Below are 23,064 nucleotides of genomic sequence, written 5' to 3'. Positions count from 1 at the left end.
TGATGTAGAGAGGGGTTTTTTTCATTCTGTAATACATCAGGCCTCCGAAACCACAGCTGGAGCTTGCAAAGAGTCACACTTGTATGTTATTTATGTATGTTATTGTATTTATATGACTGTATTGATGTGTGTTTCCTTTTTCTTCCCTAAACAAACACAACCACTTCTGACCCTACAGAAAGAAGGAATATATCTCAAAACTGATGAAATAAAAAAAATTTCAGAGCATAGCTGAAGAAAGAAGATCCCTGTTCAGCAGCTATAACCAACATAACAAAACCCCTTACAGCTGGAACTTCCGAAACCTACGTTTGTCATACAAATCTAGATTTTAAAATGATGAGCGCTTCGAAGATGCAGACATGCATCCAGAAGGATTTAAAAGAAGTTTAAATGAGGACAGATGCTAAAGTCAGTGAGAATTACCATTTCATTTATTTATAGCCTTAGTGAGATTTACAGAAGCAGATTTCTGTATCCACCAGTGCCTTAGTAAATATGAAACTGATCACACATGGTGACACCATGCTGGGAAGGTTGGTACGATTATCGTATTTTTGGCAGGGAATGTACATGCTTTAATATTTAAGTAAACAGTTTTCTAGGTTTTTCCAGCAGCCATTCACAAGTCTGATCATTAACCATATCTATTAACAATGCAATTAATTGGTCATGACTCTACTACAGGAGTAAAATTTGTAATGCAGATGTGGAACTCTTGTATCTCCGGAAAAATTTGGATTTGTAATGTCTTATGAGTACTATGTAGTTTATACTAATTACTGTTAAGACAACAGAAGGAATGAAGTGTTAAAAGAACAAGAGGCAGGAGACAAGAGAAGCCTTAATATATTATCACTCAGCTCTAAATAGTCTAGCTTTTGGGCATTTCTCCTATTCCCGTTATGAACTTTTTTCATCCCTTTCCACTTACCTGCAAGAAAACTAAGTTTTCATTTCACTGCAAATACTAAACAGAAGCTAAACCTGTATTAACAATACTTAAGAGTAATATCTACTTGGACCTTTGGCTTTATTAGCAATAGCCATTCTTTAGAAGATCAACCACACAAGGTCATTGTCGTTATTGTGGGGGTTTTTGTTTTTATTTTTTACCAAATAACTACCTCTACCTCCCTGGAATCCAACCTGCAGTTGGCAAACTTCACCTGATTCAGAAACAACAGAACTTCAACAACATTTAGTAGTTTAATACCTCACCATGTACTTTGAAATCGGCCGACTATTCAAGTAACTCACTCCCATCCTGCTTCTGTCAGCTTTTCTTTTGTTTCCTGCTACATTTCTTATTTTAGCCCTGGCAAATGCTGCTACCTCTGCCACTGCCCTTGCTTTCCCAAAATATATATTAGAAAAATCTCTATTGAATCAGAAAGCCCTCAGTAAGCATTTAAGCACTGATCACTACCCTGAGTGACTTGCCAAGGCGTTGCCTCTTGCCCATAGCGGATGAGCACTACTCAGGGCAAGGATCCCTCCTTCCTGTTTCCAAAGCACGTAAGCCCATTGGGTTTGGCACACCAAAAATAATGACTCACGAACCTGCATCAACTCCATTCTTCCTCTGCTTCCAGGAATAAATGGGGGGAGCAGGGGAAGGGAGGTTGAAAATTAAATAATTTGCATAATTTGCAACATGACGACACATGACCTTAATTTTTCACAGGCCTGCGTTAGTAAGCTATGTCATAGATTACCGTCAGCAAAGTAGGGCACAAAAGCAAAACATTATGGAATAGTTCCTCTACTAGCCTATGAGCTCTGATGGCCCCCACAGCATTCAAACCCACGTCTAACCAAAACAGACACCTTACCTTTGACTTCTCTGGGTTACCTTCACTGGTTCAACTACACAGTCAGGCTTTGCGCAGTGCTCGCTTCCTTTTGCCACTGCTCTTCATGTGCTCCAAGTTTTTATTTAATCTCTCCTTTTATCCTACATCTCTTCTACACTGATAATTTTTAAAAAAAAAAAAAAAATCTGAGCAATAAGCACGTGATCTATTTTAACTGAACTACATCTTTTTTTTTTCTCCTCAGATGTTAAGCTAACTAGTGGGCTCTTTTTACCTACATGTTTATGCAGGACTTAGTACACAGATTGGACTCAGTGGACTATTCAATAATTTATATAAATCCTTGTGTCATAACAGTTCATACTCTGAAAACAAACAAAATAAGATATCCTGAATCTGTAACATTTCTTCCTAAGACAAACTAATATTCATGGGTGTATATGCACACAAAAATTGTTCTAATTTCTGAAAATACAATGCAGTAGCACAGTTTATTATTATTATTTGCTGCAACCAGAATGAAGATGACATTCAACACGAAGTACTAGGAAGAGTGTCCAGTTGAAAAACTTCCAGGCAGAATTTATCTCCCTAAGAAATCACAAAGAAATGATAGTCCCCAAACTCGCTATTGGATCTATGGGAGGCTAAAGTGCCCTTCAGGACAATGGGGATCAAGAGGAGTTCATTGTGTATGGGCTGAATTGCTGGCCAAGAGAGCTTAAACATCATGTTTGATTGTAACTACTCTAACTACAGCTAGAAACTTAATATGAATAGTTTGTTGCCATCCACAACCTAACTATCTTAATTTTCTGATTAAACAATCAAAACATGCTCTAACAAGGCCATTTTCAAAACTATCTTGTATAAATTGATTTAAAAAGAGAAGAGAATTCTACTTCAGCATGCAGGAAATATTAATTTTTTATTTTATTTTGCAAAATAATCTAGCATAAAGACAGATAAGTTTTAGAATATGTTTCTTTTCACAAAATCTGCAGGATAAAAAGCAAATCTTATATAAATAACTATAAGCTACCTGAAAATCAGAAACTGGACAGTTTTTAGAGATTAATTTCTGAGTCAAATAGAGGAAAGGCAGGTAGCACTTGGCTATTGCAGATTTTTTGCTGGTAGCAGCAGCTAGCCAGCACGCACATCACTTCAGAATAGCCACAGCAGCTACACATACCGATGAGCATGAGAAGGGCGAGCCACTAAAGTGAGTCAGATTTTGTTAACACATGCAAAAACAGACTAAAATGAATCTGAGTCAGGGGAAAATAAGCCTGTTCACAAACTAACCCTCTTGTATGCCTATTTTGGGTAAAGCTGACTTCTTTCTAGATAATACTTTGTCCAATTTGCCTATCAGAGACCTCAAAACGCTTGTATTGATAAAACTTTCTTAAAATAGATCAAAATTTGCAACTAACATTTCAAAACCATTCCAGTTGTCAGTTTCTTTTTCACATTATAAAATGCCAGAAACACCCAATTACGTTTGATCAGCTCCCACTCGGTGAAGTCCTCTTTCCTCTCTCCAATTACTGCCCGTAACTAGGCCCAACTCATTGGTTGTAGTCTGTGCGTGCAATTCTGAAAAGTTCTTTAGTTGTCATTGTTATATGCCTGTGGAGTTTTTGTGCATTAGTGTACTGTTCCAGAAACACATAACACTAAGTAAAGTGTTCCTAACTGCCCAAATAAATTACCAAACAGATTTTCTAAATTCTTTTCAGAAGGGTACTGCTTAGCTCTATCCTCCTCCCTTTGCAGTAATCATTGAAAGGTATTACCAAAAGATAAAAATCACTCTCTGGTGTTGCTCATCTACTGAAGAGGCAAATTTCAAGCTTGATTAATGGGGCCAAATGAAAGTTTCATGACAGCGAAAATTTTACTCTTACCGTCTCCTACTACAAGCACCAGTTAAAGTGTTTTCATCTTTCATTTTCCTCTCTATTAGAATAAGGTGACTCTGCATCTAAATATAATAAATACATTTAATATGATGAAAGACAGCAGTCATCTCCAGGCAATTACAGAGACACATCACCTACTGTAAATATTACTTACAGTGGTTTTTGTTTTACTTCATCCTTGCCTGTACGGCTGAATTAAGGAATTTGGATCTCCCCTGACACTTTGTCTCTCAGCTTTTCCAAAACAAATAAGGAGCTGCTGTGTTTAATCTCAAAATAATAAAAACGGTAATTGTTAAGACAAAATTTAGGAGAAAAATGTGACAAAATTAAGTGCTTATGCAGGTTTTTGCAAACCACTTGTTATTCTACTGTTTTTATTTTGTGAGTGCTGAATGGAGACAAATAACTTTTGTAAGAGAACAGCTTAAATGAGAAATTTGAAAACCAGACCATCATGCAATGCAAACACTCTTGCAATTTTCCTACAATGCCTACTATACCGCACTCAATGAAAGGCAAATATTTTAGATATATTTGTGTTGGTATATGCACAATTAAAGACTGATTAGTGCTGTAGTTTGATTTACCATTTGTAACCCGTATTTTATAAATCACTTCTGAGTCACAAAAGTAACATTCACAAACTATTTGACCTCAGGTCAATAGAATGTGGAGCAGGTTACTGTCAACTCTGTAACTAAGCAGTGTTAACAAAAAACTTTGTAATTGGGTCAAAACAGTTGTGTTTAATACAATGGCAGTTGATTTTGCCATGACAAACTACCAAAATTCTGTAAGGTTTTTCTCGGAACAATATATCATAATTACAAAACTGATATTCAACTATTAAGGAGAACTGATCTGTTCACACGCTAATAAATTGTTTATCCTTTGGAATATGAAACTGTTACAAATTTACTACTATATCTTCAGTACAGAGGAGTTTGACCCTTCTAAGCAATATCCTCGAGCATCTCCTTTACAGCCACATCAAAGCCAGCAAACCAGTTTCAAAGGAAGAAGAAATGCAAAGAAGAAATTCTTAGATAACTATAAATTCCTACTCCATAAAAGATACTCCCTTCTGCAACACTTAATAAGAAAAAACTTTTGTCCTTGAATCGGCAAAGATAAGCTATAACCATCAGCTGAAGTTCACTGGGCCACAACTGAAGCACAGCCTACGGCCAGGTACAGCTCTGCAGCTGCAGAAGTTGCTTTTTTTTAAAAAAAAAAAAAAAAAAAAAAAAAAAAGAAGGCGAAATTACATTTTAAATTGGAAAGATAACTCGCAAGGGCGTTTTACAGCCAGCCTCAGTGCCAGTCACTTGCCGCAGAAACGGCCGACAGAAAGCTATTGAAGACCGAGGTGAGGGAGGGGGGATTTTTTCCAACATCAAGGCTTTTATTCTCTAATAGAACTGGAAAAAAAAAAAAAAAACCAAAAAAAAACAAAAAAAAACCCAAACAAAACACAACCACCCAAACCTTCTCTACCCTTCCTCCCTTCCCCCGCGTCCCCCTGTCACCGCCCCGCTTTGCCCCGTGCCAGCCAGCGAGCCCAGCACGCCAGCCTCGGCGGCTCTTACGGCAGCCCGCGGGCGCCTTGCAGCGGCCCGGCCCGGCCCAGCCGACGGCAGCCCGCCAGGCCCGCCCGCCCTCCCGCCTCCTCCGCGCCCGGGCCGCCTTCCCCCTCGTTCTTCCCCGGGGACGCGCTGCCAGGGCAGGCCGCAGCCTCCCGCCCGCAGAAACCAGCACCGCCGCCCCCGCAGGGGCGGGCCGCTGCCCAGCGCCCAGCGGCGCGGTACCTCCGCCGCCGCGCTGCCGCCCCCGCCAGCTAGCCGAGGGGCAGCGGGGACCGCGCACGGCCCGCCACTGCCGGCCCTGCCACCGCTCATGGCGGCCGCCGTGGTGCCGCCGTCCCCCTGGCAACGCGGAGCAGGCGGTGCGGCCTGCGCCCTCCTCCGCTCGGGCGGCGAGGCCGGGGCCGGGGCGGACGGGCCGCGGGGCTCCTGGCGTGGGGGGCGCAATGGGGTCCTCTGGTTAGGGAAGGCGGGGGGGGCGGCAGTGCTCGGTGCCTGAAGGTGAACAGTCTTTACAAAGAGATGCTCACAAAAAACGTTGTTTCCTCTTCAAATAGATATTACACAATCAAACTTTTATCAGCCTGAGAAAATTACCTCAAATTTTTCCTCAAAAAAGTCAAAACAGAGGCAAGCCGAGTAAAGGAAATTTGAACGGCTGCAGGCCTTTACTCAGCCGGAGACAGCAGCCTGCCGTGATTACTGCCAAAACACCTCCAGCTTAAAGGGGACCTCCTCCTCCTCCTCCTCGCCTTCCTTCCAAATAAAGCAGATAAACACGAGAGGAGAGGAACTGCAGCTAGCAGTAAAAGAAAATTAAACCCTCAGGTGTATGGGTGGTGCCTATCATTTGCTTCGAAGAGCTGCTTAACCAGGCCTGCCCCATGGCCTCTGGGGATGGTGCCATCTTGCACCATTTCTGCACCCACTCACAAGTCAGAAAGTATCTCACCTTGCCTAGGAACACTGGCTTATTCATGTTTTCCAGAGAAGGAAATGGAAAAGCTAGGGATAGTAGTGATTTTTTTTTCCTCTTCTCTGTGTGCCTGATGCCATTTCACTGCTGCTACCAAGGACAGAGAAGGCCCCTGCCCAAGCAGGGGGTTGCCAGTGTGGTTCATCACCCTCTGTAAAGTGCTACATCGCTTAAAGCACAGAGCTGGACAATTCCAAACCTCATAAAGGAAGGAGAAAAATTGCTTAATGTGAGGAAGCAGTGCTGGAAATGATCAGGGGAAATGGAGACCAGCGAGGGGCTGAGGCCGTGCAGCACAGGTGGCAGGAGACACCTGCCTCCATTTCAGGGAGCATCTGGGGATAGACATAACGGCCATCAGTGCATGAGGTGGTGAAAGCTTCCTGGTGGCACATTTCCAGTCCATCCTCATGGGTGACGGGTAAGCTAACAGCAACACAGGATAGCGTAGGGGCTATAAAAATGTTTTATGAAAACCATTGTTCTTGAGGACCATCTACACAAATGCTGTAGCAGAGGAGTGAAACCATTAGGGCATTCCTGAATCAGAATTACCCTGTGCTGACAGAGCAGATAGGGGTGCAGAGGAGGCAGCTGCGAGCAGCATGTGCTGCAGGCATCTCTCTGAAGGGAGACACCCCCTGAACCCAGCGACTGCTGCCTGGGAGGAGGGAGCCTCGTTTTGCAGCACTAAACTCTCAAAAGGAGCCAGGTGAGAAAGTGGCCAGAGGATAAGAGCAGGGACCTTGGCCAGAGGGGAGCTGTGTGCCCAGGCTGCCTCCATACGGGTCTGAGAGAAAAACGCCCAGGCAATTAGTTCCCAGTTAAATTGCATTGTTCCCAAGCTAAAGTTTATCCCAGATCTCAATTAACACAAAGCCTTAATATTTTTATGAGGATAACGTTCCTGACCATTTTTTCTTACCTCTTCTATGTCTGTGATTGTTCTATTATGTGAGGTACCTAATATACGCTGCTGGCTAGGGAGCTCAACCAAAAGTTTTTATAATTTCAAATGTGGTGGGTCAAAGCTGCTACTGCCACATGGTCCAAAATGCTGATCCAGCATAAATTCCTTCTGCAATTCAAATCTGTTAAGTGTTTTTGACGGGTTAAATTTGTACTAGCTGTCTTATATAAAAACGGCATAAATCTGACACAAGTTTTAATGTCCACTGCAAATCGGGACAAAAAAAATCATCCTGGGTTTGTCCAGCATCTGACTACAGCCTGATCTGTCCCGCTGCTGGAGCAGCACGCAGCTGCAGGATTAAATGATTGTGAAACTTTGTTCTCACTTTCTTAAGCATGTGCTTGCGCGCGCTTCCCCATCGCTAGTCCTGCAGTGCCACAGCTGGTTCGAGAGCTATACTTCAGCCGCTTCTGCCCTCGGTGATGGGGAGAGAATGCTTATACAGCTCTATCTTACTGTAGATCTATGAAGTTATTTGGCTTTTTGAAAAACACTGAATCTGATGAACTGTCGCAAAAGTAACAACAAGAAAGACAAGGAAAAAAGGATGAAGAAAAGTAGAAACTTCTTGTAACGCTCTGAAAAAGAATGGGGCAGTTTGAACGGCTGCAATACCCCCTCCTCAAGCCGTTGGACTAAGAAAAAAGTTACCACAGGATGCTCACACTTGAAAGTGCTTTAGGCTTGTTTGCCAAACACTACAGGTAGAGTTCTCAGGAGGACTCTGTGTTTCTTTTTCCTTAACAGGGGAGGGAAATAACAGCTTAGGAAGGGTTACTTCAGGATTTTTAATTAAAAATAATTTCAAGGAGTCATTTTCCTGAATAAAATTCTTCATGTTGCGTTACAGCAAATACAGGGACAAGATGTTCTCAGCCTTTCTGAGCAACGATGCAGAATCTCTTGAGCGTATGTACCTAACATAGTCACTGTAAGTTTTAAAACAGAAAATAACAAAAAATTACTACAATCTTTCCCTTCCGTGAAAGAGCTCAGTGTTGAGGAAAGTTGCTAAAACTGGGATATGAAACCTCAATTCCAGTAGCCAGTACACTCAAAAAATCTAACAGTGAGATAGCTCTGCAGGTTTCTAAATATCTGCTCCTAAGTGAATTTTCTGTAAGTAAATGAGAGTGGACATACCAGAATAATTTCAGAGCTAAATGTCACGTGGTGATGAGGATAGCTTGCCCCTCACTTGATGAGGGAGCCATCCTTTCTGTCTTGTGGGATACGGATGGATGGAGAGCAATTGGTCCGAGTACCCCAACAGTCCCATGTTCCTAGACACCTGAACCAGAGGTTCCCTGGCAAGTGACACAAATTAGCTTAGATTGCCTTTCAAAGTGCTTACTATGGCACAGGCTAAAATGACATTTCTGTGTCAATATCTGTATTTTGCTAGCAGATCAGTCTGCAGACTTCTGAGAACTTAATAAAAAGAAAACTGAAATGAGTAGCATAAAATAAGAGCCCCACTTAAAAAAAAAAAAAAAAAAAAAAAGGAAAAAAAAAGCAGCTTACGGGGGCCTGCAGGAACACTGCAAGACTGATATGTACAGATGCCTGACCAAAATGGGAGTCCTTTTTTTTTCCCAAAAAAATATTGAGTTTAACGCTCCCCACATCCCATGTGAATTTGCACAGCTCAGCTGAACTGATGGAGACATCTCGTGGGGTCAGTAAATCTTCTGAAGGAAACAAGCCGGCTGGTTTTCCAACCCTGGACTCCACCACTGGGACAAAGCGGGGTGGTGGAATTGAAACATGCATATGGGGGAACTAATCAGACTTGGGAAAGAAGTGAGATTTTAGCACAGAATCTGTTTTAAGCATGGTTTCCTCCCCATATTTCCTGTTTGAGCAAGTCATTTCCCAGAACTGTCAGGGAAAAAGAAATCACTTCTGGAGAGGTTTTCCTGAAGATCTCCTATGTGGCAATAGAACAGTTTAGCCTGCCCATGAGCAGGTATTAAATATCTTTGGATGACAGAACAGTAACCAAACAGTTTTATGATAGCATTACTAGATGCCTTCTTATCTTGTAGGGCAGAATAACCATGGGCTGAAAACAAAAAGCTAATTCTGAAACACAAGGCAAAGAGCAATAACGAAAATGCAAAGCTTCATGGTGTAACCAACACTGTACTTGCACTTCCCAAAGAATGTATTCTAAAGTTTTGGGAATTTCGGTTTAGCTTTTTTACTTGTAAATTCAAGCATTATATCCAAAATAGAAGCTGTTTATTAGCAAGGGAGAAACAAGAGGAGTACTAAGATAATGTCCACAATGTAAGTCAATATTTGATTAAAAATACTTTATGCACAGACTAACGTATCTCTATCTATGTTTGCATGGAGACGGAGGAGACAGAAGTAAACACTTTGCACAGCTGCTTTCTAGCTCAGGACATCAGCAGCAAGTGCACAATTTTAAATGAAACCAAAGGCAAAAAAATTCCATTAAATGATACTTGCAGCTACCGAAACACAAGTATGGTAAAAAACCCAAAAGTCAGGACAATTTATAAGAAATCGTTTTCTTTGAAAATCAAAGTTTCTTCTTTGAAAGCTGCCTCTGACATATTAGGTCATTTTCAGTTTTGGGAATTTAAACCAGATATAAATTCTTTGAAAGTCTAAACTCAATTCATCCAGTTACTTTGGGAATTTTCAGTACCTGGAACTTTTGTTTCCACGTATGTACGGAAACTACCTGATTTGCACTGGGCAACTAGCTCCTGCTAATGCTCCATCACGATCCAGAGAAGTAGCAGCAAAACTCCTAAGGGCCCAATCCAACGCCACTGGTGCAGTCAAAGCTGTGTATCCAACACCTCCCACAGGCATTCGAGAGGAGCTCTAACTCAGGATTGCTTCAGATCGAGAACACAGCCAACTATTTGTTCACTTAAACATACCAGAGCCCTCGAAGCAAGTTGTAGGCCCTTCTCTGCCTGGAGGAATTTGACCTTTATCTGTCTCCTAATTCCCTCACCTTACTCCCTGGGTAGAAACAGGGCCATTGTGCAGATAACACAAGAGTCACTGGATGGAAGGAAGAGCAGGTGAAGGGATCCTTCAGCCGGCTTGAGGGAGCACTCCTGGACCCTAACCCTATTTCCAGAATTGTTTCGTATTTTACAAACACAGATCCTAGACCAAAGTAACAATTATGTATGTATATAAGCCATCTAGGAGCAGAACCCAGTACGTTTCCTGATCTGCAACAGGGAAGAAGTGGGAGAGAAGAGCCATGAAGGGCTCTTAAAAGCCAGTTCTGTTTCCTGAACCACCTTTCTATACACACCACCACTGAAGGAAAGCATGGATTTACCAGTGTGCAGGTCCTCTGCCGCGCTACTTTAATATACACAAGCATTTTAAAGATTGAGCCTTGCTCAGCTATTTCAAGGAAACGCTGTGTGGTCATCCCCAGCACAGTATTCTGGATGTTAATTAAGGGGTAGGGGGGCAGAAAGCCTCTCTCTACAGGAGCCGGAGCTTCAGGGGTGAGAGCACAGAGACGTTCCTGCGCCTTGTGTCAGCGTTGAGCCGCGTTGCACTGAACACGGGGGATCTGTACAGCCATTTCCATGCACGGAACCGGAGGCCAGGATGCCTTCTGCCTCTACCCCATCCTCCGTTTGCCTAGGTGTCAGGCACTGCATCTCCACGTTTGGTACCAAGTCCTCCTTTAACGTTAATCCCCGGGTGAAACACCACAGCTGCAGGCAAAACTCCGTGTGAACTGCACACTGAAGGATACAACTAACTGTATCATCAGGCCTTCTATCAGAGTCGCTTAGAAAGCACCAGCCTTACCATGACAGTATGAGAGTAATCAGTGAGTTAACATTAAGAAAGCAAACAAAAAAGCCCATAAAATAAACCTTGACATGCCTTACCTTAGTCTGCTCAGCTCTTTATCTTTTACTTCATTAAGGACTTGGAAGAATAAGTGGAATCCCAGGAAAGATAAAAGAAATTCCTACAAGCATGAAAACTTTTCACAGGAAGTTTGAAAGACTATGATTATTTAGCTTACTGAAAAGTGATAAAACAAAAGCAGCATACAAGCACTGAACATGTTTATCGATTGTATATGATCATAATAGGACATTTTACATTTCTTTCCCAGTGGAAACAAAGCCAAATGAGCGAAACCTGCAAAAGGAGTGTAAATAAAACCCCTTTTTACAATATAACTGCTTTTTACAATATAACAATTCACAACTGTAAAGCTGAGACAGAATGTCTATTAACTCACCTACATAAGTTCATTTAAGTGGCATTTTTATTTCCAGGACCGATACAAATACAGCTATATCTGTATCAGCTAGAATAAAAATTGACAAAAGTTTTGAAAACCTGTTTTAGGGAAAAAACCCACAACAACACAAGAAAACATGAACAGTACATGGTATAGGATTTTTTTTGCCCACATGCTTTCTGCCACTGCAGTATTGGAAAGAAATAAAAGGACCGTTTTAACCAGCACATTTTCACAGTTTTATTTTAAAATCCTTAGGTAGGTCTTAGGTGATTTTGAACTTACATTTTTGCTTTAAATAAAAACCATCCCAAACTTTTGTTCTGTCATTTTGGGTAAACAGAAGGCTTGGAAGCAAACAAAGTGTTTAATGAAAAAAACTAACAGTTCTGTACAAAGTTGTTTGTTTGACTTTTGCACAAAATTATATAATTTATTTCAATATTCTTGCAACAGTTTCCAGTCATACCATCAACTTACTTTCCACAGCAATTTATTTTAAGAAGCCTTATATACATACAGAATTATTGTATAGAACTTACATAATGACTTATCAAGTATTCAGACAGGTGTGTGTACTGGCCTTCCTTGTGCCTGTGACATTACTTTTTCCTTCTGTTTCATCAAAAATGAAAATCATTGCTATCAAAAGCTGATTTACAAATACAGTTGATCAAAAGGTAGAATAAAAAAATAGAAGTCAAAAGACATTGGTCGGTTGTGGTCCTCAATTACTGAAAACACCCTTGGTTTTGCTACAAACATTCAAATGGCACATGAAACTAAAATCTCAAGAATTTGGGTATACAAACCAGTAGCTCCCAAGTCACGCTGTACAAGCACTTTGGGCAATCAGTTGTAAGACAGATGTACAGAAGCAACGTTCTTGAACACTCAAGAAAAAAAAATATGCTATATTATAGCATATGCTATTGTTATAACACATGCTTTATGTTGTACAACAGTAAATTCCATCTAAGTGCAGCAGGCACGTGCTGCCATTTCATGAAGCTACATTACACAAGTAATTAACACCAAGTATCTACAAAAACATCTCCTATTTTCAACTAAACTGTAGCCAACCCAACAGCCAAGCCCAGCACCTCATCAGAGCATGTGTCTTCACTGCTGCTTTGTGGCATGGGAGGATACAACACTGGCATTACAGCACCATTTATTTTTTTTAATAGTATCAATCCAAATTTTGCAAAAACATAGCCAAGCAACAAACAGGAAAGTCTGCTGCATGTTCAGTCCTGTCTATAGATAGCACTTTGCAATTAGAGCTATAGACGTCAAGCAATTTGGCATTTGTTCGTTATGGCTGTGCATTCCCATGTAACTGTGTAGTCACACGGTGTATTACCATATAAACGTCTCTTCGTGAAGAGCAAAAGATGAAAAGTGCTCACTTAATAAACTGGAGAATAGAACTCTAATTTAATTTCTTTTAAAAAATTTTTTTCAGCATGACATCACATCTCACATTAGCATTCAAATGCTAATCTAAGAGTTACATGTCTTAGGGTACTCGTGAAATCACCACCCTAATTCCTCACAGACATTAATGCGACAGGCTCCAATGAGACGGTTCAGTAATGCTGAGCGAAAACTGCTGCATCGACTTAGTGACTCAGCATTTTGTAGGATTCTGTTTATCATAACTTCAGAATATGAATTTTCACTGACCTGCATTGTGAGCTCCCAGAAGTAAGAGCTTGAAAGCAGCCCAGGCACAGAGACAGATGAACCACCAGTGACAAATGACACCAAGTCTCTCAGCACATGTAAGGACTGTGTAAGAGGCAAATCTGTTCTTCAAGGGTGGCCTCAACAGTGAAAAAATCCTTTCTCTTCTTGTCCATTACACACTTTTAAACTTCTCCAGCAAGTTAAGTCAGCACCTCACAAACAATCTGTCCACAGGAAAAGCAGATTTCTTCCCCTAATCGTTTTGTCTCTCTGAACAAGGCGGGAAGTTTTCATTGCATATACTCCACTACTTCCATCTCTCTGTTCTTGACCCAAAGTTGTTGCTTTAAAGTGCATGTGAAAGCAGCTAACAGCATGCTCACAGATCAGAAACTGAGGCTCCACTGCCCAGATTCATCATGTTGGTTATGTATGTGATCAAAGCACCAAAACTGGAGCCCCCCTGAGCTCTCTCCATTCAAAGAGACCTTCAGCAGCATGACCTTCAGCTCTCTTGACTGTATCTCTAATTTTTGCAGTTTCATCAGGTGCCTAAGGATGAGTATGAATTCATCCTTTAGGGGTACTAAGCCAGAGATACAAAGGAGATCAGAACACTAAACCCAGGTCTCAAAAGTAGAACCCTGCCTACATCACATTGCCTCCTGAAATTCCTGGCATCTCAGTCTTTGAGTACTTGACCTTCCAACTTTAAAACATTAATATACTTTCAGATGTAAGAAGAAGAACACAAACACAAATAGAGTCATCAGCAGTTGGAGCGTATTTATCGCTGTACAGATCTTTATTGTATGAACACAATAAGCAGCAGCTGATTCTCTCCACTTCAGAAGACACACTTGCCAGTGACTTCACTGACCAGAAAGGGAATCCAGCTTCATTTTCAAAGCTTGAAAGAGGTACAAAATACTGCCCCATCTTCCCCCTCTCACTTCTTCAAGGCCCACCAAAGCTTACCCTTGCCTTAGGTTAACCGCAAGCGCAGAAGTCTTTCTATCACACAGTCACTCTAGTTCCCTTGCCATAGCACCACTTCCAGGACGTACTCGAATACGGCCACTCCTGTGACCTCCTTTTCACTGTGTAAGACGTATGTAAAACGGCAAAGGAAGTTTCTCTGCTGTCCACCCTTGTTCTCTGTAACATAGCCACCCTGGCTACCAGGGGCAAGTTCACCTCATTGTAGCAGCTCTAGACAAGAGCACAACCTGGTCAGACTCTAGGGGTAATTCCACCACCATTTTCTAACCACCCGGTGGTTATCGCTGACATCACACCAGTCCGTCCCCTATCAAAGCCCCTATTTCCAACCACAGAAGTACTTTAAGACTTGACAGAATTTATTTTTAATTTTTCCTTTATAAATGGATAACACATATCCACTTCACTCTGAAAAACCACTAAAATATCCCTACATTTTCTTAAAAATTCTGAGTAATTTGAGACTGGGATAGAAGAGAAGAAATGGGCATCTCACAACTCCAATTAGCAGCAACCTGTAGGTGTATGTTTCTCTAGCATACACTTCTCAGTGCAACTGGGGTTGCATTTCCCCCACGAAAATTATGGCATCCTTCTTAAAAAAACAAATACATTTGACAAAAAAAGATAATTATCACAACAGAAAGAGGCAGCAGTGCTTGAACCACAAACGCTGCTGACAGGCCACCTTTAATTCAAATCCGTATTAAATCTAAAATGCAATTAGTGTAACCGGTTGGGTAGGTTGGTTTGTTTGTTTGGGTTTTTTTTTTTGTATGCTTTTTTTTGGTAGAGGTTCTTGGATAAACAGCATCTTCCGTAGTCTCAAAATGAGATTGTCCTTTCTCCCTGCGATCTTCCTACCAGACAGGACAACTCCCCTCCTATAGGCAAACTGGCTAGCAACATCCATTTGTGTTTTAAAATGAAAATTTAATATTCAAATGCTAAACTACTATTTACAAGGTATCACCCAAGAACTCTTCTCTCAATGTACAGCAAACTATACTCAAAGCATCAAAAGTTATTTGACCACGGACACAGGAAGCAAGTGAAAACCATTTTATGTAATAAAGTCTTGGTAGAAGTCAACTCAATTTTCAACAATTTTAAACTATGATCCTGCAATGGGTTGCAAAGAGTCTATCTGGAATTAATTTGTGCATTCTCTAAATGTTAACTTTCATGCAATGCATGGCATGTGGAGCACAAATTACCCTCAAATAAGTAAATACACGCTAATGTGGGACTGAGGAAATGGTTCTGAAGCAGATTTTTCACTTGTTAGCCACAAATTCTCATACTCACTGATGAAGAAAAAAATATTATGGACAACTAAATGTTCATCTTAAACATTTGCTGATATTGGACATGAGGAAAACAAAATATATTGAAATGCAGATTGATTTATGTATACAGTTTGTAAACTTTTGCACAACATTACAGTCCTTTGTGGAACAAAACCAACAAATCACTTGGGAGGAAAAAGCACAAACAAAGAAGAATCTTTGCTGAAGCCAAGCATGGAACAGAAAAAGCAGTTAAAACTCAGATGGAACCTCTCTTTCAAAATATTAGGAACCGTTACCTAGAGAGCAGCATCAAACTGAACCACCCCGTATTTTCCACTTACCATCCATTCAGGTTCAGAAGCCTGAATTTGTTCACCTTGTCCAGGTTTTAGGCCAACCTGAGTGTCAGATTTCAGTGTTCTCAAACTACAGAGAGGCGCAGGATGAAACTTGCTCAAGGCTTGACGAAATGGAACACTATACTCCCATTTTCTATCTCCTGTTAATTTTCTATAGTTTAGATCACCTTTGAAAAGAAGCAAGTTTGACTTCTGTAGATCAGCATACAAGTCAGGAGCAACTTCAGCCATACTGGAAAAGTCATGTGGCAAAGTCCAAAACATGTGATCGCGGTAAACCCAGACTCCCTTTTTCAAATTGCCCTCCCAGTTTACCCCACACCTAGACATCCACATATGATTGGCCGACTGCAGTTGTTTAATAGTCCAGTTAAAATCATGCTTTGTGGTATCTGACACATACCACGGAATACTTTTTCCATGAAAATGGACTTCATCAGCTAGCTTTGTCAATAACAGGAAGTCAGCCAACACAAGATCACTTACAAGTTCAAATCCGGCATTATCCAGGATTATGTCAACTCTAACACTACTTTTTTCTGTATTTCTTTTTTTGGTGTTTACAAGTAGTGAACAAAGTTTCTCCATATCATTCACTAGGATGTACGGTGTCATGTCTTCCAGGAACTCTAAAGGACTAGATTTCTGAGAGCTGTCTTCACCAGCTGAAAAAGAAAGGTCACACTTATTGCCCCACAATGACACCTAGAAGGAGAAAAAAACAAAAACATTTGCTAAGTCTCACTGCAGTTACATCCTAAACTTCACACACGCTAAAGATTTTGCTTGGGTTTTAGGGACACGAAGGCTCTAACTCCACATTTTCCTCCAAGCTTTAATAACATTCAACTTCTCGTACAGAAATCTTAATGCAGACAAGACTTTGTGGAAGAAGCCACAGAATGCTCTGTATATATGCAGGCATCAGAAGTGACAGAGATGGAAGATTTAGATCAACCTAAATACACTGATCGCAAAGCTTAAAACACAAATATTCTCCATGCTGTAATTTCAGAAAATATCAATGGGAACACAGAAAAAGGAGTAATAAAAGGTTTATTTAAGACAAGTAAGAACTTGTATTTTAAGTACACGCTAACGAGCTCTTTATAAAGATTCATCAAGTACTTGGTGCGCACTGCTGCCAGCTAATGGACTTACTTGTAATCCTATGACATTTCGTATTCTACCCAAAGGCATTGTTTTCCAAGAACAATGCAGTTACAAAGCCTTTAAATTACTTCTTGTCCAGATTGTCTTCTGATTTTTTTTCCAAAGAAGTCAAAAATTTTTAGAGTGGCAACAAAATGAATCGTTTTAAAATTTTATAGTTAAATAACAGAAAAGGCATGCTGAAACTTGACTTAAAATGTTTTGGAGATACCAGTTTTGAGGGAGAATAAGATGTGTTTTCAAATACAAAATTAAGACCAACAGTATCTTGAAAATGTCCCATTTAATACAAGTAACCAAAATTTAAATCTTTCCAGAGTAGCAGCAATACAGGACGGCTGTCAGGATTTCATCGCATCTTTACAAATGAAAGAGCTGTCATTTAGTTTCCATATGAAGTTCAGATTCCTTATAACCTCAAGTTTTTGTTTGTTACACAGGAGAGATATTTTAAATTCTTATGTTAAGTACTACTAGTTTACCTGCAATAGCTTAGAAAGTTCCTCCTGAAGTTGCTTTTCGTCTAGATCCTTGATGTTTTTAAGAAGTTCCTGAAAGTGCGTGCATAAGGCAATAACAGCTTCTTGGGATTCAAAGAAATTTTGAGCCTTTCCTTCCTTAAATACGTCAAAGTTGTCAATAGGTGGGCTAAAAGTAGAAGAACAAATATATTAACATACTTGCCATGTTTTCCATGACGGCACGTGAAACACACCTGAAAATGCAAGCTCAAAGCTTGGCTTTTTCAGGCCATACTGCAGGCCCTAGCTAGATTTTCCACTTCTAAGTTGTCACAGTAGATTTTCACACACCTCAGTAACAGCCTGATAATGCATCTCACTGGAACAGTCAGTGTATGAGACATCTTTGTTGTATTTCTAGCAATATATCCTGAAAGTGAACAAGCGTTCAGTCACCACAACTCTGGGAACTGCACACACACAGTGACAATTTTGAACTCCAGTCTTCAGACAGGGAGAATTAAAACCGTAACATACAAGTGGACTCATGTAGTGAATTGCTGGCCCGATTTTGAGTGTGTCTGTGTGTGCTGAAGTGTACTCCCCACACCAAGGTCTCTTACAGCAAGTGAAGTTATTCTCACAAAAGTTTTTAACTAGGACTTTAGAAAATTAGCATGACAAAGATGACAAAACAGTTCTTGGAATATAAATATAGACTCATCTATTACGAGACCTATTTGGACGTACCGCTTTTGACAAACGATTGAACTTCGATCCAAGCACACGCTGAAGAACAGCGAAATAATGGAGATCAAGAAACTTCACGCTTACTAATGAGAAGTAGCTGCTTAGTTTTGTAAGTGTAACCCAGCAGACCCATCTCATATTTGAAGTTTTTGCTACATGAGTTCAAATCACACAATACACCCGTAGAAGCAGAGTCCCATTACTGCATTTGCATCTCTGCAACACCAAGGGCAAATCGAGCGCGCACAGAGAGCTCCGTTTTTTTTTTGGCAGCCAGCAGGAACATAAACTGCTCATTCCTACCCCGTTACATTGTACTGGCACCTCTCCGCAGTACGAGCACAACAAGTTTTTTCCTGCCAAGTTATTTTTAACTGGGATCAGCTCCCAAAGTTCAGTGCAACATATGGTCTGCAAACACTGCTGTGACCAAGAAGATGGTGTAGAATGAACAGCAGGGGCTGCTTGAGCCAGGTTTACTGCTGCAAGAAGCAGTTCGTAAACGGGAACTTCAGATTTTGAGCAGCACAACAAGATAGAAGGACCAACAGATAAGTTGCTCTCAGATTCTGTGTCTTAGGCTAACATACATCTTAAGAGATAATTCTAGACTAACAAACCTTTAGAAACACTAAATAACTTTCATATCTCAATGCACGTTAGTCTGCAAGAAGGCCAAGCTACCCAGTCAAGCTTACGAATTTTCATGTAGACCAAGTTACAGAAACTGAAGCATAAAAAAAAACCCTCGGAAACTTCAAATTCTGCTGCATGGAAGAAGAAAAAGTATTAATTTTAAACCTGAAGTGTGAGACAAGGGAAAAAAGAATCTGGTAAAAGCTTAAGCTTTTCCTTTATCTTACTCCCAAGCTGTCTTCCTTTCTCCTGAAATAAAACGAGGAAAGAATAATGCTTTGCAGAACAATACCCCAAGCTGGTAAATACTTACTTCTGTGCTAATGCTGCATGAATTCTTCGATACATGTAACACTCCACATACAACCAAGGGGACTGAAACCAGCTCGGTTCTCCATTCCCATTTGATAAGTTTCTCTGGTAGTCCAGGTATTGGTTCCACAGCGCAGCATCAGGCAGCTCATCTTCTAAGGGGGTCACAGGTTTGTCTGTTTGCAGTTCGTTCCGCAGTTTGGAGAGGAAAGATATAGCTCTCTTCTCCGCTTCAACGCCCTTCTGAAAGAAGTGGAGAACAAAAGTTCCTATTCTGAACATTTATTCCTATAGACACACAGATCAATTTCTCATGAAAGACATCAGCGGTAAGTTTTAATTGCCAAATCATAGAATCACAGAATGGTTTGGGTTGGAAGGGACATCAAAGATCATCTAGTTCCCATCCCCCTGCCATGGCAGGGACACCTCCCACCAGACCAGGTTCCTCAAGGCTCCATCCAACCTGGCCTTGAACACTGCCAGGGATGGAGCATCAACAACTTCCTCAGGCAGCCTGCTCCAGTGTCTCACCACCCTCAGGGTGAAGAACTTCTTCCTTGCAGATAGTCTAAACCTGCCCTCTCCCAGCTTCCAACCACTGCCCCTCATCCTATCGCTGCAGGCCCTTGTAAAAAGTCCCTCCTGCAGGCCCCCTTCAGGTACTGGAAGGCCACTATAAGGTCTCCCCAGAGCCTGTTCTTCTCCAGGCTGAACAGCCCCAACTCTCTCAGCCTGTCCTCGTAGGAAAGGTGTTCGAACCCTCTGACCATCTTGGTAGCCCTCCTCTGGACTCGCTCCAACAGCTCCATGACTTTCTTCTGCTGGGAGCCCCAGAGCTGGACGCAGCACTCCAGATGGGGTCTCACGAGAGCAGAGCAGAGGGCCAGCATCACCTCCCTCAACCTGCTGGCCACACTGCTTTTGATGCAGCCCAGGATACAGTTGGCTTTCTGGGCTGCAAGCGCACACTGTTGGCTCATGTTCATCTTATCATCCACGAGCACCCCCAAGTCCTTCTCCTCAGGACTGCTCTCGATCCACTCATCCTCCAGCCTGTATTGGTACTGCGGGTTGCCCCAACCCAGGTGCAGGACCTCGCACTTGGCCTTGTTGAACATCCTGGGCCCACCTCTACAGTCTGTCAAGGTCCCTCTGGATGGCATCCCTTCCCTCCAGACTGTCAACCTCACCACACAACTTGGCATCAAGGCTCAACAAATACGAGTTGCTGACAAATGAGACCTTGATTCAACCAAACATATTTTGGTGAATGAAGCTCATTTTACACCTGACATCCTAAACTGAATCGCGCATGGGACTTCTTCGGTTTACGTTGGACTTTTTGCTTATTAGAGGAGAACAAAGCATTGAAACATTGCCATGTTCTGAAGATGCTAGAGTCTGTTAAATTTAAAGAAGGCTCCAGGGAGACCTTATAGAGGCCTTCCAGTGCTTAAAGGGGGCCTGCAGGAAGCTGGGGAGGGACTCTTGGTCAGGGAACGCAGTGACAGGACGAGGGGTAACGGTTTCAAAACCGAAAAAGGGGAGATTTAGATTAAATGTGAGGAAGAAGTTCTTCAGCCTGAGCGAGGTGAGGCACTGGAGCAGGTTGCCCAGAGCAGCTGTGGCTGCCCCCTCCCTGGCAGTGTTCAAGGCCAGGCTGGATGGGGCTTTGAGCAACCTGCTCTAGTGGAAGGTGTCCCTGCCCATGGCGAGGGGGTGGAACTGGATGGTCTTTAACGTCCCTTCCAACCCAAACCATTCTACGATTCTGTGAAACACGGCATCAACACAAACACCTGAGAAAGGGAAGCAGCTGCAGAACAGATAGATCAGGAAAAGGTTAGACAGAAAGGGGAGTTACAAAATTAACAAAAAAATAGCTACAAGAAGAAGATGATTAAAGAAAAAAAAAAAAGACAAAAAGATTAAGACAGACAAGTAATGACTGCAGTAAGAAACCAGTAAAAACAAGGCAGAGAAGGGGTCTCAAAGGCTAGGTGGGAAAAAAATGTCTCAGGCAAAAAGAGACCTTACTCTTACCTCACCATGTTCTTCAAAAAATTCATTTTTATGTCGATGCAGAGTATCAATAACTCTCGTGAGGATCTGGGGCAGTCTATCTTTAATTGTAAAATATGCAAAGGATCTAAAAAAGAGAGAATCAAAATTTTATTATTGAGAGGAAATGATGAAATATCTTCTGGTTTTTAAAATAAATGCAAGGTTTCTGCGTGCTGGTTTTGGCTGAGGCAGAATAATTTTCTTCTCAGTAGCCAGTGTGGGGCCATGTTTTGGATTTGTGCTGGAAACCGCGTTGGTAACTCGGGGATGCCTTAGCTGGTGCTGAGCAGAGTTACACAGAGCCAAGGCCTTTTCTGCTCCTCACCTCACCCCACCCCACCAGTGAGCGGGCTGGGGGTGCACAAGAGTTGGGAGGGGACACAGCCCTGACTGATCAGAGGGATAATCCATGCCGTATGACATCACGCTCAGCAACTAGGGGAAAGTCAGCTGGAGGCAGCTGCTGGGGGCCTGGCTGGGCATCAGTCCGCTGGTGGTGAGCAGTTGTTTTCATTTGCATCACCTGTCTTGGGTTTTATTTCTCTCTGTTATTTTCTTTTTCATTACAATTTTTTAGTAGTAGTAGTAGTATTTTATTTTATTTCTATCATTAACCTGTTCTTAACTCAACCCATGAGTTTTCTCACTTTCACCCTTCCAATTCCCCGCTGGTGGGGGAGCAAGCGAGTGGCTGGGTGGTGATTAGTTGCCGGCTGGGGTTAAATCACAACAGTCTCAAAAGTAAGTTCACGTGCCTTAAAAGCAGCGCACACCAATAAACCCAAGCAAACCAAAAATCCTCAAACTGGTCAGGTTCTTGGGCCTGCTTTCAAAGGAAAAAATAAGCAGCAGTCTTTGCAAGGATGAAAATGCTAAGTGGCTGTCCAAAGGAGAGAAAGTTGCAGTTAATTCTAGGCTAAAACGCACTCTCTAATTGCTCGGTTACCCAGGTGTAAAGGACATTTTGAATTAAAAGCAGAGAGATTTCTTTAAAGTTTATCTTTTATCAACAAGAACACCCACGCTGCTCGCTCTCCACTGGACACTCGATTTACGTTTTCCCCAAATGCTGGTTCTGGAGGAGGACAACGAGCAAAACGTGACCGGCCCTGCGGGGAGCTCCCACTCGGCTCGAAGAGTTATTTTTACTCCAAGATGTCCGATGCCCCAGGGGCGCGAAATGGACCGGCGAACTCAAAGACACCCGGGCAAAAGACCGACACGGCCTACGCCCACCCAAGGCCTTGCCGCTCGCTACAGCCCGGGGCGGCCGCAGCAGGGAGCCGGGGCCGGGCGAGCAAACGTCGGCCCAAAGAGGCGCCCGCCCCCGCGGCTGCGGAGTCGGCACCTCGGCGCCCACAGCGCCGCCTCCCGGCGCCGCGGCCACGGGCCGACCGGGCACGCCCACGGCGCGACGCTGGCGCTGCCCCCGCCCGCACCAGTAGGCCGAGAGCCGGCCCCTCGGCTCTGCCCGGTGCCCACCGCTAGGCCGGAGGCCCCGACCCAGGGGCCGGCACCCAAAGACAGCCACTCCTGGTCGGGGGACACCAACCTGTCCCTCAGCCCCCTCCTGCCCCCCACCCCGCTGCCGGTAACGGGCGCGCCAGGCCGTGACGGACCCCTTAAACCTGCCCGAGAGGGAGACCGGTAGCGCCGTTACCGCCGCCATCTTGCTCCGCCCCCGCGAGCCGGCAGGCCGCCCCCCGGAAGTGGGGCGAGGCAGCCGGACGTTATTGGCGAGTCAGCCGCGCCCGCCGCGCGGCACGG

General features: G+C 42.6%; 1 protein-coding gene across 1 annotated transcript; it reads right to left on the bottom strand.

Moving 5' to 3' along the window:
* Positions 1 to 15,589: 15,589 nt before the first annotated feature.
* Positions 15,590 to 22,966, bottom strand: DCPH1 (damage control phosphatase 1). The gene is made up of 5 exons (XM_086461104.1): positions 22,917 to 22,966; positions 21,277 to 21,382; positions 19,232 to 19,473; positions 17,554 to 17,719; positions 15,590 to 16,603 (listed from the first exon to the last, which is right to left on the bottom strand). Exons 1-5 carry the CDS (start codon positions 22,964 to 22,966, stop codon positions 15,836 to 15,838), a joined length of 1,332 nt encoding a protein of 443 aa, XP_086317230.1. The 3' UTR covers positions 15,590 to 15,835.
* Between the last annotated feature and the right edge of the window lie 98 nt (positions 22,967 to 23,064).

The sequence above is a fragment of the Leptosomus discolor genome, chromosome 2 (assembly GCF_034619465.1).
Source record: "Leptosomus discolor isolate bLepDis1 chromosome 2, bLepDis1.hap2, whole genome shotgun sequence".
NCBI classification, from domain to species: domain Eukaryota; kingdom Metazoa; phylum Chordata; class Aves; order Leptosomiformes; family Leptosomidae; genus Leptosomus; species Leptosomus discolor.
This window is presented reverse-complemented; position numbering and strand designations above follow the sequence as displayed.